The 17,139-nt window shown below is 35.5% G+C and overlaps 1 protein-coding gene across 1 annotated transcript in view; it reads right to left on the minus strand.

Moving 5' to 3' along the window:
• LOC150085035 (mitogen-activated protein kinase-binding protein 1-like) overlaps positions 1–17,139 on the minus strand; it is a 265,918-nt gene that overhangs the window by 93,013 nt on the left and 155,766 nt on the right. Inside the window, exons 15-17 of the mRNA XM_090376439.1 lie at positions 10,288–10,385; positions 3,221–3,447; positions 1,369–1,563 (exon numbers count right to left, since the gene is read on the minus strand). Coding sequence (XP_090232565.1) covers positions 1,369–1,563; positions 3,221–3,447; positions 10,288–10,385 — 520 coding nt within the window. The remainder of the gene's footprint in view (positions 1–1,368; positions 1,564–3,220; positions 3,448–10,287; positions 10,386–17,139) is intronic.

The following is a 17,139-nucleotide window of genomic DNA, read 5'->3' on the forward strand; positions in this document are numbered from 1 at the left end:
ATTAAGTCATTTATATTAATATAAAAATAACATAAAATCATCCTCAGAAAAGTAGGGGACTAGTTCTCATTCTGTGTCTGTACTATGACAAAAACATCCCACGTGCTAGAAGATTTTTTGACTTAAGTCTAGAACCAAATGAGTTCTCCAGATTCCTTTTGTAAATTTAAATCTCTTACCAGATCATTGGGTTCAGGCTGCAAAAATAGCTGAGGGCTGGACTCAGTGTCTCCAGGCATGTAGACTTCAGTTTCATCTTCAGAAGCTTCCCTTTCAGCACTCTCTGCTGCTACACTCTCCAACACTCTCTGTGTTGGGCATGGAATTGGCAGATCATCTCCATGTGGGACTAGTCTAATGGTGGATTGGAATATTAGGATACACAATGCCTTTCTTACTTTTTGCATTATATCCCTCTATGCTAACTAAGCAAAAGTAATCATCACAGTGGTTTGTAGGCTCCTGCCAAATCAATGGAATTGCAAATGATTCAGCAAACTTTATGTGGAGCACATTGTTTATCTTAGTCACTGAGTTTCACTCCAAAATAAGCACAATACACATTTTTTTACAAATTCTGTAATATCTTGCGAACAATCCAAATTAGTTTGGATTGTTCAAACACTTGCGTGAAGACATTTTACTCACTCTTCAGCACAAGTTTGACAAAATAACCAAAATGCTACTTTATGCTGGAAGATGTAGTCTCATAATTCAGTTATATGCATTAACATTTACTTCCCTACAGTTACTCCTTTTAAGTTGGTTTCTCTTTATAATTAATTTTACATATTTTAGTGTGTGTGTGTGTGTGTGTGTGTGTGTGTGTGTGTGTGTGTGTGTGTGTGTGTGTGTGTGTGTGTGTGTGTGTGTGTGTGTGTGTGTGTGTGTTTAAGTTTATTTCTTTGGTACTACTACTTTTCAAGTGTACAAGCTCACACTTGTGCGCGTGCACACACACAATTTCAGTTATAGCTGTTTTCCATCTCAGCTATAGGTACATACACACATATTTACAGTAACATGCATGACACACATATTTACAGTAACATGCATGCACACACAGTTGCACTATTAATGTTAATTGTTTGTTCTTCATAGTTAAGCAATAAAGCAATAAGAATAAAGAAGCAATAAGAACAAACAATTGCTTCTTTGTTCTTCATGGTTAAGCTACCCCAAGAAAATGTTCTTCATAATCTTTTTGTTTATATCCAAATTTTTATTTCAGTTTGCTGATGTGCTTTTAAGAAGCAAAAATTACAATATATGGGATTCATTTAAATATACAGATTAGCATATAATATTATATAATTCATTCAAAAACTACCAATTCTGTATCAACAAAAACAAAAAAGAAATACTTACCTTAATTAAAGTTCCATCTTCTCCCTGAGAACCTCGAAAACATCGACTATGTTTACCATTATTTACAGCATACACCCTAATATTGCGATCTTGGCATGCAGTAAGTATATACCGCTGCTGTACATCCACGTCCATATCATATAAGGTGGTTTTGCCAACAACATGATGTTCCCGAACAAAATTCAACTGAGGTGACTATAAGAGAACAGAAAAAAATTTTAAAAATTAATCACATTTTATAAATTAGCATTAGCATTAATAGAGGCACACGATGCAAGAAAGCAAGCTTATGTACCATTAGCCAAAAAAAAAAAAAAAAAAAAAAAAAAAAAAGTTCAAATTTCACCCCTCCATTCATTCCAAATGCCTGTCCAGCTCAGCGTTAAATTTATTTAGGTTATCAACTTCCACAACAAAAGATAGAAGTCTGTTCCACCAATCAATTACCCGCTGGCTAAAGGCAAATTTCTGCACATCTATTCTACGACTGTCTTTCCTCAATTTGAATCTGTGCCCCCCTCAGCTGTTTTGTTGTTTGTTATTTGGTTTTTAGGAGCATTAGCAACTAAGGCCATATTGCTCCGGGATATTCTGTGGTCATTCCCTGACCTTTCCACATATACCAGCTTTCCCTCCCTCATTTAAATTCTGCTCTCACTTCTTAACCATGAAATAGGAAGGGGCAGCCTTCCTCAGTGTTGTAACCATAACCTCATAAATTGCCTTTGGTGTTAGTCCCTTTCCGCCCAAAATACTGGATGGCTGCATGGTGAGTGATTTTGTCTATCTTTCTTGATTTGCACAACTTTGTTGACTTCGGGACCTGTAATTAAAAAAAGACATTATTGATATTACATGAAACTTGGTTGTTATGTTGTTTTGTTATTTGGTTTTTAGGAGCATTAGCAACTAAGGCCATATTGCTCCGGGAATATGCGGTGATCATTCCCTGATCTTTCCGCATCCCCGTATTTGGTGGTGACGGGATCGAACCCCGGTCTAATCAAGAAGCGTGCGTTACGCACTGCTGCTTCTTCCCACCTGGCTACGGAGGCACCATGAAACTTGGTGGATTACTATTTGAAGTGTTATACCTTATGTACAGAAATGTTTTATACTGTTCCACTATCCTTTCATACTCGGGCTACGAACTTTTCAAACCCCTTGTATACTGAACCCAAACTGATGTTTAGGGAGCACACAAACTTTTCCTGGTGAATAAAGAAACAAAAAGTCAACAATCACACACACTTATTAATTTCTCTGATGAATTCAGAGAAAGGCTTATGGGCCTATCTTCTCTCTCACCATCACTTTTGTTCTATTAGTAGCAAGTACAGATTATTTGGTTGACGAAAGTATTAGAGGATGATGGTGTGGGTTGCACAGGGCCCACAGGTTGCTGAGGACTGGTTTAAAAATATATTTGTCTTTGGGAAAATGCTTCATGTTTACCAGTACAAAAGCCAATAGGGGAAACATATTGGAAAAATTAAGCTGACTTGCAAAAGATCAAGACTAAGGCAAAAAGGCTTTTCCCTCTTTTTTTTTTTTTTTTTTTGCAGGATTTCAGGTTTTGCAGATCTAAAAATTTTCATAGTATTCACATGCCTGCTGATAATCAAATAATGGAGATTAAAATGATCCTTACAAATCTGGAAAGTGGGTTATTATGAAATTCTTCTAAAAAATATTCTGGTGTTAACTGTAACAAAGCTATGCAGAACTAACATCAATAGATCCATTATAAAATTGATAAAGATTCTGATCCATAAAATACTTTTTAAATAAGAGTAATAAAACTGTTATCTTAGGATGATTATTTCAAATCATCACACACGCACAATTACACTTGAAACATTATTTCTATACTTACAAACTGAGCTCTCCTAAAAATTACTGATTTATCTGCACCACAAGATAACATCTGGAGCTGATTATCTGTATGCACAAAACGCACAGCAGTAATAGAAGAAGAGTGGTCATCTAATGTTTGCTGAAACTCATAGTCTCGTTTGACATCAAACACGTGAATAAGCCTGTCTCGACTAGCTGATGCCAAATATCTCTTCTCTTCTCCTAATCAAAACAATAAAAAAAAAAACTTGTTGCAAATGAAATGTGTTTTTATTCATACAAAACATACAAACCATGTGTTTTGTATGTTTTTATATATACCTTATTTCAACATGTATAAGACGCACCTTTTTTCGAAAAATTTGGGGTCTAAAAACTGGGTGCGTCTTATACAGTGGTTGTAGATTTTTTTTACTTGCATTTCCCGCTTTTTCGTGCTTGTTGTCTTTACGCTCATTGTTTCGCACTTGTTACCTGTATATTAGGTTACGTTTTGCCACGTTCTGCCCAGAAATGGCTCAGAAAAGATTTTTGTACAGTGCTGAATTCAAGTTAAAAGTGATCCAGTTTTCAAAAGTGAATGGAAATCGTGCTGCTGAATGTAAGTTTGGTCCTCCTCCAACTGAGAAAACAATCCGAGACTGGCTACGGGAAGAAGAAACCCCTACTGAAAATGCCACAGAAGAAGGCCATTAGAGGCAAGTCAGCAAAATGGTCTGATTTAGAGAGGGAATTGAAGATGTGGATTGAGGAACAAAGGGCAATTGGAATTCCTGTGTCCACAAAGATGGTTCAGCATGAGGCAAGAAGAATTGCTGATGAAAAAGAAGGTACTGATTTCAAAGGACTCAACTGGTGCTTCAGGTTCATGAAACGGAATGGACTAAGCATGCAGACACACACCAGACTTGCCCAAAAGATGCCTGAAAGCTATGAGCAGAAAGTCCTTGAATTTCATTGTTTTGTCATTCAATGTTGGAAGACACATCAGTTTGAGTTGGGACAGATTGCAAATATGGACAAGGTCCCCCTTCAATTTTATGTCTCAAGTAACAGAACTGTTGATAAGAAGGGGGTGAAAACTAACTGTAAAGACAAGTGGACATGAAAAGAGCCATTATACAGTTGTTCTAGCTTGTTGTGCCGACGGAAGCAAGCTGCCTCCTATGCTGATTTTCAAACGCAAAACAATGCCAAAAGAAGACATTCCTCGAGAAGTGATTGTCCATGTTCATGACAAGGGTTGGATGGATCAGGATGGGATGAAGATCTGGTTTGAGAAAGTTTGGAGCAGGAGACCAGATGGGCTCTTAGCAAACCTTCCCTATTGGTGCTTGATCAGTTCACGGCACACATAACAAAAAATACAAAGAAGATTGCTGCAAAGCAAAAAACAAAACTTGTCATCATACCTGGAGGTTTGACATCCCAGCTCCAACCACTTGATGTCAGCATTAACAAACCCTTCAAAGCTGTCATGAGAGACAAATGGAACCAATGGATGAAGTCTTCTAGGGACAATTTGACACTGGCAGGAAGAGTGAAGAAACCAACTATAGGAGAAGTTTGTACCTGGGTGAAAAGATCCTCGGATAATATCAAGATTGAGATTGTTGTCAAGTCATTTAAGTATGGCATTTCAAATGCCATAGATGGAACTGAGGATGAGGCAATATATGAAGACAGTGATTCGTCATCAGACACAGATGAGAACAAGCTAATGGATGGGAGTTTTGACAGTGATGAGTTGTATGAATTTTATGATGAATAAAACTTGAGTTCAATAACTTTATGTTATACATTTTTTTTCAAATTTCGGGCCCCAAAATTAAGGTGAGTCTTATACATGGGGAAATACGGTATATATATTCCCTAGAAGTGAATATATATATATATATATATATATATATATAAAATAAAAATAATTTACTTCAGAGAGTTTATTATTTAATTTAAGCTAGAGATGAATTACAGATACAACAACCTCTAGTTAACAATAAATACAAAAAATCATTACAGGCGATCCTCCATCGGAGGCATACCATCCTTGACTGCATAACACCGACTGTAAAGTTCCCTGCTGGTCAGATGGTCTGGGATGCATAACAAGCAAAGGGGTGGGATTAAGTTTATTAACGGAATGGCAAATGCAGAAACTGCAATCTTGGAGGAGTGCCTGAAACCCGTTATTAGGGATCACCACACAGATGTCCAAAACTACATTTTTCAACAGGACAGCACCGTGCCACACAGCAAAATTGGTAAGTTTTATGCTATTTAGATTTAATGATGACTTTATCTTCTTGTCTCATAAGGCTTAAAATATACATCAATGTTTTCCCTCATTTTTCTCCTTTAAGTCATACCTCAGAAACGCTGGCATGACAGTGTTGGACTGGCCTGGCAACAGTCTACATTTGAACCCCATTGAAAATTGCTGGTACATAATGTCGTCTAAAATTGCTCAGAAGAAGCCAACAAGTAAGATTCAGCTGCAGGAGAGCATTGTAAAGGTGTGGTACCGCGAAATTGGGCAACTGTATATCCAGAAGTTGATTAATTCTATGCCGGATCATTGCAAGGCTGTGTAGCTCAAGGAGAACACAATATTGAGGACTTATTTTGCTGATTTACAGTACATAATACTATTACATTAACTTGTCATTTCAGTTTGTACACACAAATGCAATAAAATGTATGTTTGGTTGTCATGATTGCCATTTGTATGATATCTCATATTTCTATTAATAATGCATTTTACCCTTTGGGAAGATATTTATGGCAATTAGGTATATCAGATGGAGTCTTTTTATTGGATTTCATTCACAGAGATATATATCCCATCTAACAAATGCATTTCAAACATTTCTGCAACCCACAATGCAGTGCAAAACATTATTTGCAAAATTCACAAGTGATGCAGCTTTTTTGTCTGCCACTGTATATTCTGAATCAGATTACTGGACATTTTTTTTTTTCATAGATCTCTTTATATTAATAAGAGATGCTTAAATTTAACATGCTTAAATTTTTTTAAATTAGAATATGATTACATAATAACTTGCAAAATAGCTTAATAAATAAATGAATATTAAGTATTGAAGAAAGAATTGTGCATTTTCAAACAGAATAGCTAAAAAACTGTCAGAACGTTGAAAATTCATCATTAACAGAGAGGATATTCATAAAACTTATGTATCATGAATTAATACTATTTATGCACAAACTGGACAAAATCACAGTGTATGATAGTGAAACACGACACCCTTGAATGTGGGCAACATATTAGCCCCTGTTCATGTTCTGATGTTAATTGTATCAAAGCTATGCAGATGTTTAGGTATAGGTCATAGGTCCATAAATATTTCAAGAAACATTTCTAAGAAAATTCATTATATGTCCTCTGCATTCACGAATAACAAAATTTCTTTGGTTTTAGAGAATAAAAACTCTTCAGTTTATTCAGTTTACTGAAATTCAGCTTCTAAGCTGATGTCATGAGCTTTAAAATGAGCCACAGCTACAACCCATATCTGGTGCAGTGTCATATTAGAATGCAATTCTTTGTTCAAATGGTATTTCTCAAAAAGTATAAATTTTATTTTATATTTTATCTGAATGAAAATCAACTATACAGAAGACTTCAAAATTATTGTTCTTTTTCTTTGTTCTTAATGTCTTGTTCTTTCATGTGTTTAGTAGCCAGCATGATTTAAATTGTTTGGTTAATAAAATGGTGTTAGCACTCATAGTAGTACAAATTTTGCCTTCAAGAGGTTTCAACAATGTGCTACTTTCAAACAAATGGTATTGCCAAAAGGTTAACCTATCATTTATTTAAAATGATGAAACTCAGATGTTACAGCTTGTTTCAGGACTTACTGGTCTCTCACAAGATATTAGGTAATATACAAATAAATGGGGCTGACCTTTGGTGATGCCATTAGTTTGAAAATAATGCACCATCATGGAAACTCATTGCGAAGGCAATGTTTGTTCTGCTATTCATCTAAGACCCATTAAATTAACTAGGCAGTTTATTTTAAATCCTGCTGCCTGTAAAAACTTGTGAAAGGACAAGACACTCCTGTCAACCATGTAAGTGGGTGAAAAAATTAGTGCATTAACATTGTTACAAACACAGCAATCGACTGCAAAAGTTGTCAAATGTGTTTGGTGTCCAGGAAATACATTGTCAGCCTAATGCTAAGAACTAGAGGACCAAGAAATTCTTTTGTCTTCTCTATCACCAGTTATAAATTAGTCACTAATCTAAATCACAAATAGCAAATACAAGTGAAATTACAAGCAAATACAAGTGAAATTATGACAAAAAACTAACACCGAAGAGAAGTTGAAGTTCTGTAATTAAGGTAGGACTGTTGGGGGCAAAATGTCAGCAGGAGTTGCAGTTATATTACTCTACTGTACTGGCAAACAAAGATTACCTTTAAAATTGCATTTTATTTTGAAAAAACTTTTGTTAAATGTTCATCACTGTGTGGCACGTAAGCAATTCACTAAAAGGATGTTTGAATCCATCTCAGGTATGTATCTTTAAATAAAAAGATGTATTTGTACTTGCATAACCTCTAGGGTACTTGTACATATAACCTTACTATATAAAATATAAGGATATATCAAGTCTGAGTTACGGTTAGATAGACAGGCACTCCCCAACTTACGTAAGGGTTGCGTTTCGCAAAACTCTGCGCAAGTCAAATATTACGTGAGTCGGAATTTCCCTAAAAGCTCATGCAGCACTCACAACTATGCTTGCTGAATTTGATTGAAGCAAAAAAGAAACATTCGATGAACATGTAAATAGAATTATTTATTCAATTTTTTTTTTATTTCATGCATAGGAAAAATTACAAAAGTGTGCAATTACAAAAATTTCAAAATTATAAAATTTTCTGTTAAGCGGTTGAGGGCTGTGGATATTTAGGTGTTTTTTCCAACACATCACAAAATTTCTCTGCTGCTGCAGAATCGGCACTGGCAACTTCACTGCATACTTTTTCGTTGCGGAAACCAGGACGATGCTTGAACCTATAAATCCACCCATTGTTTGCCACGAACTTGAATTCGGGTTTGCTGTACTTATCCTTAACTTCATAAATACTTGTTGCTTTTGCTTGAATGACCATTAGACTTGGGGGCACTCACTTCTGAATCTGATTTTCCATTCGTATTATTATTAGCTTTTCCATCTTCTATATAGCACCTGAATGCTGTTTTGTGATCACTGTTGATCTTAAATGCATTGATTATGTTCTTTTATATGCACACTGTCCTTTGAAATAGCATTCACTGTTGAAGCAGCGAGACTTAATTCTAATGCAATAAATGACAAACTTTGCAGAGCTATTTCAGTTGATGCCAAAGACTTGGAGGAGTTAATACAGGAAGAAGAGAAGGAATTATCTAACGAAGAACTTATTGACTTGCAGGCAGCAATAGTTAAAAAAGAAAATGCTGACAAAGCTCGATATTAACCAAATGAGGAGCCGAGATACTTTTAAAGCCACTGTCCAGTCATCCATTAATATGTTCTTTTGTAAGGTTGAGCGGCCGACCCTTTCTAAATCTTTACAGCCCTCAACCTCTGCAGCGGCGTACTTATCAGCTGAAGATGTTGATTCTGGCAACGATGCTCGAGAGGTAAAACTTTTTTTTAAATTGCACGCTTTTGTAATTTTAACTGCGCATGAGATAAAAAATTGAATAAATACAATAAATAATTCTATTTACATGTTTGTTAAACATTTCTTTTTTGATTCAATCAATTAAGCGAGCACAGTCGTGAGTGCAGCACAAGCTTGGGGGAAATTCCGACATGCATAGCGTTCCACAGAACGCAACCGTTACGCAAGTCGGGGAGTGCCTGTACAAGCAAATGTTATGATCTACTGTGATACTGTGTATTAGTAACATGAATGACAGGATTTCAAATATCATTTGTTGTTGCAATATTTTCTTATTAAAAGCCCATATTACCCCTGCACTGGCATCTAAAGTGAAATAAACATAATAAAACAATTGCAATTTTCTGTGAGCCTGTAGCAGATTTCAATGAAACTTCAGTCACAAGATAAAACGATTCTATACTAAAAATAAACTAAATTCCATGCAAACAAGAGTTGAATTTTCAATTGATCCATATACTGAATCTTATCTCTTTACAGATATGAAGCAGCTTATTGTCCCCAACATATCTGGGGGTGGGAGGAGTCAGTCAAGAGTAGAATTGTCTGTATTACCCTTTGATCAGATATACAATATGCTTTAAAAAGTAAATTGGGCAACTCCCTTAACACAAATGAAGCACATCGTTAGTAAAGTATGCAACATTATCAGAAATCTCATGTTCATTTTCTACACTGCATTTTGAAAAATTCTGTACTAGCTACACTGTGGCAATTCCATGGAAATGGAGCATGCATTTACCAGCATTATACTTCTCTGGGCTACAAAGTCAGACATGTAGGGATGTAGTTTGAAGAAAAGGATAACTGGCTTGGCATTCAGTAGCACAGTTTTCTGACCAGAATCTTGTAGAAAGTGAGGGATGATAGCTCCATCATAAATTCTTCAGTAACAGTCCAGCTGTTCAAATGCATTATATGACTTTTAAAAGACTGAAGATTTTTTTTTTTCATATTTAAATATGACACTGCACTGCATAGACTACTTTTGTGATGAAAGCAAGGTTACTGTGCTTTATGACCCTCCCTATATGTTTAAATCCTTAGTTTATTTGATCTGTTTTCCAAGGCACATGTCATGGAGTAGACACCCACAGAAGGCCACCACCCACCCACCCACCCACACAGTAATCTTTGCTTTCATCATAACAACTGAGTGAATATATGGAGAGAATAGTTTTAATAATTAAAAAATTTCTTGTGTTAATTTTTCAAATGACTTGAATCAGCTGTTTTTCAGAAAAAAAGTTAGTTTCAAGATTATTTTTGTTATAGCAAAAAAATGTTTGCATCATCAGGAAAATGGTCAATAAATAAAACATGAACCAAACTACATTATTAATATAAATCTTACCTCCAACAAGAACAGGCTTTGAGTATTCAAGACATAGAACTTCTGCATCATGAGATTCAATTTTGCACATTTCTTCGGTAAATTCTAAATCAAATATCCTGTAGCAAAAATAAAAATCCAACAAATTTTAAAAGAAAATTTTCTAAATTTTTAGCAATACAATGTATATAAACTTTTAAGAACAAATACCGCACGATAAACAGTGTTTATTTCAACTGATATGTCAGCAATACTACAAGAATATTTTTAAATGAGTTTTTTTTAATACTTAAAAGAATTAGTTTGTTAAGATCACAGAGATTAGGGAAATGTTGACACACACACACACACACACACACACACACACACACACACACACACACACACACAAAATAAAATAAATAAAAAAATAATAATCCCTACTTTTAGAATGCACAATGTAAAATTCATACAATTATGGTGCTTTCATATAAGAATTCTCAAAGAGAATAATTAAATTTAATAATAAAATTTAATTAAATGAAAGGTAACCATCTAAGTTAGTGCAATTGCATCATGTCTATACACAGTAAATTAACTGAAGTTATTATAGTGGCTTTGTTTCATTACATCTCATATTGTGAATGTCTTCACAACAAGTTGCCTATTTGGTCATACTTTGAATAAGTAATGCTTCCCCAATAGAGAAGAAGACTATCTTTACTTATTCTCAGTGGATACCACCGCCCAGGTGGCCATTTCACAGCTATCTGGGGCCTACATCAGTGTATCGGAGGTTACCCACCATCAATGAAGAGCCAAATAGCTCTGAAACAGTCATCTGGGTGGTGGTGGTATCCACTGAGAATAAGTAACAATAGTCTTCTCTATTGGGGAACCATAACTTATTCGAAGTATAACCGAAGAGAGGCAACTTGTTGTGAAGACATTCAAAATATGAGATGTAATGAAATGATAACTCCGGTTAATTTACTGCATATAGATATGATGGAAATGCACTAACTTATACATCTGTAAATTTTCTCGCAGTCTGAGGCTTTTTAACTGAATTTTTATTAAGTATGAAAAGTAACCATAACTTGGAATTTTATACTGCTGCATGAATTACAGTTCATACTAAGAAACTTAAAAAAATAGCTAAGAATCTGCATGTTCAAACTGCAATTGCAACAGTTCATTGACTTAAGAAAAACCATATTTCAACTTAAAAATTTTACATTACAATCCCTTCATTATATGACTCAATCATAGAAATAATATTAAAATAATCAGTAAGGTTTGGGATATTTGATTGCATTGAATGTCACTGAAGGTATAGGATGCTCTGAAACAATCAGAGTAAGAAGCATTCAAGGTACAATTCTGGAATAAAGTTACCAAAACTGACTGTTTTACTACAAAAAAAATAAAAAAAATCAGAAAAATGATAAAACTTATCAGTTAAGAAATATATCTATGGCCTTCTTTAAACTATTATTACACTCTACATGAGATAAATGAATAGCAAAATGAATATCCAACTCATTAATTAACAGTATCACCACAGAATTCAAGATACTGTAATTCAATTATTTACATTTAACTCATTATCCAAAATTTTTATACTTGTAAAAACTCATAACCTACACAAACTCTCTATTTAACAAATTACTCTAATACAATTTGCTCATCTTCATTAAAGTTTGAACAAATAAAATGTACAACCTTCTGCTATTTGGAAAAGGACATTTCTTCTGCAACTTAAAGAGATTCTATTTCAACTTTAACACAACAGTTTATTTCCACATATAAAGCTTTTGGCTAATTTGATATACAGTAAACCCCAGGTATTCGCGGTTTCGCGATCGCCGATTTAATATAAAATGAAACCTAAAAAATGTGAATTTTAAAGCGCCGTGAATATTTTCTGCCATAAAAAAACATGGGCGTGGCTAAAATTATCTTTCCCGGTCAAAACAGGGCTCAGTGGGTGGGTAGGGGGAGAGGCGTGACAAAATCGCGAGCGTGGATGTTTCTCGCTAATCCTTGTTCAGTATGTGTTATGCGCTTGTTATGGAAGGTTTTGTCGTTTGCTTTTAATTTATATGCTTATAAATTGAATAAATTTCTCAATTTATAAATTGATATGCTTACAAAAATGATAAATCTACTGTTTTGCAATGTAAAACAGACTTTTTCGAGTGTGTTAACAGAAGAAAGTGACTTTATTGTGGACAAGTTCTTTCTAACCCCTACAAAAATATGGCTACGAATAACAAGAGAAATGTGAAAATATCAAAGAAAGTGATGACATTAGCGAATAAAATTGAGTTATTAGATAAAATTTCTAATGGTGAAAGTGTCTCCTCAGTGGCAAAACATTATAAAATCAATGAGTCAACAGTACGATCAATGAAAAAATCGGAAGAAAAAATCCGCCGTAGTGTCCATGAAAACACGCTAATTGCTTCAAAAATTTGCTCTGTAACTCGTGATGTTAAATTAGAAAAAATGGAAAAAGCTTTAAATCTGTGGATAGAAGACCGAACTCAAAATAAATTCCGTTAAGTTCACTCATCATTCATGAAAAGGCAAAACTCCTTTATCAACACTTTAGCGAAACTGGTGATAGCACTGGCGGGATAAGTTTTTTTGCTAGCAAAGGCGCTGGTTTGAAAGATTTGTTTGAAATTTCTAATAAATATTACATTTAATATTAAATTGTTTCTTATTTTCATTTCGATGCCATATGCTTGCATTTCACTATGTACTGTCTATGTACATAGTCATATTATGAAGGTACATATAATACATACATAGACAAAATTTTATACTAGTTTTTCTTATATATTTCATACTTTGGAACGGAATCCCTTTATTACTATGGGAGCCATAACTCAGTATTTGCGTTTTCGGTATTCGTGACATTTCTCAGAAACGTAACCCCCCCCCCACGAATAGCGGGGGTTTACTGTATATCTCTGATACCATTTTGGAGCATTTCAATAGGCTGTTATTTTGGTTGGACAGTTATTTTTCCTTCTGAATTTCTTCTCTATCCAGAAAACTGGCTTGAGAATGAGAAAGCTGCTCTTACTACTATTAACTGAGGCCTTCGTGGATAGGCTCAAAACTATTTCACAGAAATATCACCCAGCTCCAAGTTTCATAGGAAAAAGAAACCTTCCCCCCACCCCTGACTTCTAAACAAAAACCAATTAACTCAGTTATGGGCATGAAAAGGTTCCACAGTTCATCCTCTTCAGGTATTACAAATTGTACCAAAATTCTTTATTTGTTCTAAATAATAATCAACAAAAGAAGTAATTTAACTCAACAATCCTGCACAATTACATTTTGAACTCTAAGAGAAAAGAAGAGATAGATATTCTAATCAGAATGTTTAAGCAATAAGGAAAAATGTTTAGAAAATTTTGAATTAAACTTGACTTCTTACTAATAACAATAAGGTACAATATTATGTACAAGGAACAAATTCTTGCTTGGAAAATTCAAAATACTTCACTCTGTAGCTTGCATTTCCCAAATATGTATGTGAAAGAGTAAAAACAGTGATAGGTAATATCTACTCTGTGACCAGAATGTGCACAGAGTTGACAAGGAAAACGGAGATAATCAAATTGTGAGAACATAAAAAGTAAGATATGACAAAAAATAACTGAACGAAATTAACCCACCAAGGTAAAGTTCAAGGGGAAAGGCAAAAAGCTTACCTATTGTAAAGTAATTCGATTAAGCTGTTGTTGTTGTTGTTGTTTGAGAGCTACTCGTGTAAGAGCAGCTTAGGCTATAATGCACCTAGTCTAGGTTAGAGAGTTTCATATTTCAACATTTTTCATTTTTCTTGATGTTGTTTAGAAGGAAGCTAAGATTTTGCTTTATAATTATGTAGTTTTTTTGTAAATGTTATACAATTAATTTTTATATGTTTTGGTAATATCAGATAATCTTAAGGAAAAAGAAAATATCATTAATATTTGGCCGGTTATCTAAAGTTGTTTTAAGCATTAGGTTATTTTTTGTGCATTCATTATTGTTTGAAAAGCTCTTATATGCTCTCTATTAAATTTCGGACAGATCACCATGAAATGTCGTACAGTTCAATTAAGCCTGTTCGATTATTACAAAATAAAAAGGAGAGTTACGTAATAGGGTTACATATATTAGCATTAGTAGAGGCATACGATGCAAGAAAGCAAGCTTATGCACCATCAGCCAAAAAAAAAAAACACTCCCATTTCACCCCTCCATTCGTTCTGAATGCCTGTCCAGCTCAGCCTTAAATTTATTTAGCCTATCAACTCTCACAACAAAAGATGGAAGTAAGTCTGTTCCACCAATCAACTAACCACTGGCTAAAGGCAAATTTCCGCACATCTATTCTACAACTGTCTTTCCTCAATTTGAAACTGTGCCCCCTCAGGTTCTTAGTCTGAGCAACAGGAAGAATCCCATCAGCATTCAGATTGCTCAACCCATTCAAGGCCTTATACACCTCAATCAGATCACCACACAGGTGCTTACTCTCCAAGAACTGCAATTTGCAGAACTTAAGCCTTTCTTGGTAAGAGCACTCCTTTGTTCCCCTCACCAATCTTGTTTCCCTTCTTTGTACTCTTTCTAGCAATCTACATCCTTCCTAAAATGAGTTCTCCAGCCCTATACACAGTACTCTACATGTGTCCAGACCATTGCCGTGTATAATGGGATAATCACCTCCCTGTCCTGCTAGAAAAATTCCTATATATCATAAGACTCAATGACCTGCCCTTTTTTTTTTTTTTTTTTTTGGTAGTTGTTGGCGCATCGGCTTCTGTGGCCATAATGCACCTCCCAAGGTTTTTGCAGTACTTTGATCCAAGCCCTAGGCGGGAATCGAACCCGCGACCTTTGGGTTGCCAGGCAGGCACTTTACCCACCCGGCTAGCCCGGCCGGCTTAATGACCTGCCCTGACAGCATGTCTGCACTGTCAGCAAACTTCATATTTGACTGCACAATTACCCCCAGGTCTTTTTCATGTTCCACTTCCCTGAGTGTAGTACCACACAGTTGGTACGTTTCTCTTGGGTTATTGCTACCCATATGCAGTACTTTGCATTTGTCAATGTTAAACTTCAGTTGCCACTTCTCGGCCCATTTGCACAACTTATCTAGATTCAGTTGGAGTAGCACACTGTCTTTACTGTTGTTAACAACCTTGCCAACCTTTGTATCATCTGCAAACTTGGACATTAAACCTGATATACCTGATCCTGATATCCAAGTATACGATATCAACATTATTTTTGGCATTCAGCTCCTTTATGATCACATCATAGTATCCATTCAAATTGGTCAGACAAGACCTATAACAAACCCATGCTGTGTCTTAAACTATTACTGCAGTCTAGATTATCCTGCAATGCTTCTTTAACCAGTGATTCCATTATTTTCCAAAGGAAAACAAGTTAAACTAACAGGTCTATAGTTACTTCTGTCACCTTTTGAACCCCCTTTGTGAATTAGTGATACATTTGCACACCTCCAGTCCTGGGGATCTCCCCTGAGTCCATGGAAGCTCATAATTATAGCTAAGGGTTTGCTTACTTCTTTTGCTGCCTCCTTTAATATAACTGGATAGATCCCGTCCACCCCAGGTGCCTTTTTTATGTTTAACTTCAACAATTTCTCCACCAATTTGCTCTCAGTTATTACAAAATCACTTAGCACCCTGTTAGAGTTTGATAAACTTCTGGCACTCCCCTCATTGAATAACTCCTCATGTGTGAATGTAGAAGCAAAATACTCATTCAGTTTATCAGCTACCTGAGCATGATCATTAACAGTCAACCCATCTACGTTAAGTGGTCCAATCTGATCCCTTTCCTTCTAGAATTTACATGAGTAAAGAACTCTTTGCTGTTTTTCTTTGCATCCTTTGCCAAAGATTTCTCGTAATCTGCCTTCGCCTGCCTAACCTCCTTTGTGACTTGATTACAGACTAGTTAGGCGCCTCCGTAGCTAGGTGGGAAGGATGCAGCAGTGCGTAGCACATGCTTCTTGATTAGACTGGGGTTCGAGCCCGTCACCACCAAATACGGAGGATGCGGAAAGGTCAGGGAATGACCACCGCATATCCCGGAGCAATATGGCCTTAGTTGCTAATGCTCCTAAAAACCAAATAACATAACAACAGACTAGTTTATATCTGCCATAGGCTTCTGTGTCACCTGATACTTTATATGCATCCCATACATTTTTCTTCTCTGCCACAAGCTTCATTAATTCATCTGATATCCATTTAGGCCTAAACTTTGAACAGTATTTCTCAGTTGGAATGGAAAGCCTAGTAGCCTCCAAAATTAAGTCCCCGAAAGCTTCCCATTTAGAATTCAACATTGCTAACATCATCAGTTGATCCCACTGTACAGAATTTAAAAACTGTCTGAGAACCCTGTAGTCACCTTTACGAAAGCAAAAGCCCTTCCCTTTAGCCTTGATGGAAGTTACATCTTAAATTAACTCCCACATCAGTATATCGTGATCACTGTCACCCAGTGGTTCCTTTATCTGCAAATTCTTAATATATGAATAATCACTGCTGATAATCAGATCAAGAGTACTACTCCCAGTGGTTGCCTCTTGAACATGCTGCTATAGAAAACAGTCATCCAAATAAATCAACAAAATCTTGCTACTGTGTGAGTGACCAACCCACAAGTTCCAGTTAATATCTGGAAAGTTAAAATTCCCCATTACAAAACATTCTGATTTACGGGCCCACTCTTTCTCTCTGCACAATTGCTCATTATACTCATTAGATTCATTAAGCCTATAACACATACACACACACACCTACTCTCATTTTTCCTTTCCCAGTGCTTATGTCACAC

Source organism: Mastigoproctus giganteus, chromosome 6 (genome assembly GCF_048544385.1).
Source record: "Mastigoproctus giganteus isolate SK-2022 chromosome 6, ASM4854438v1, whole genome shotgun sequence".
NCBI classification, from domain to species: domain Eukaryota; kingdom Metazoa; phylum Arthropoda; class Arachnida; order Uropygi; family Thelyphonidae; genus Mastigoproctus; species Mastigoproctus giganteus.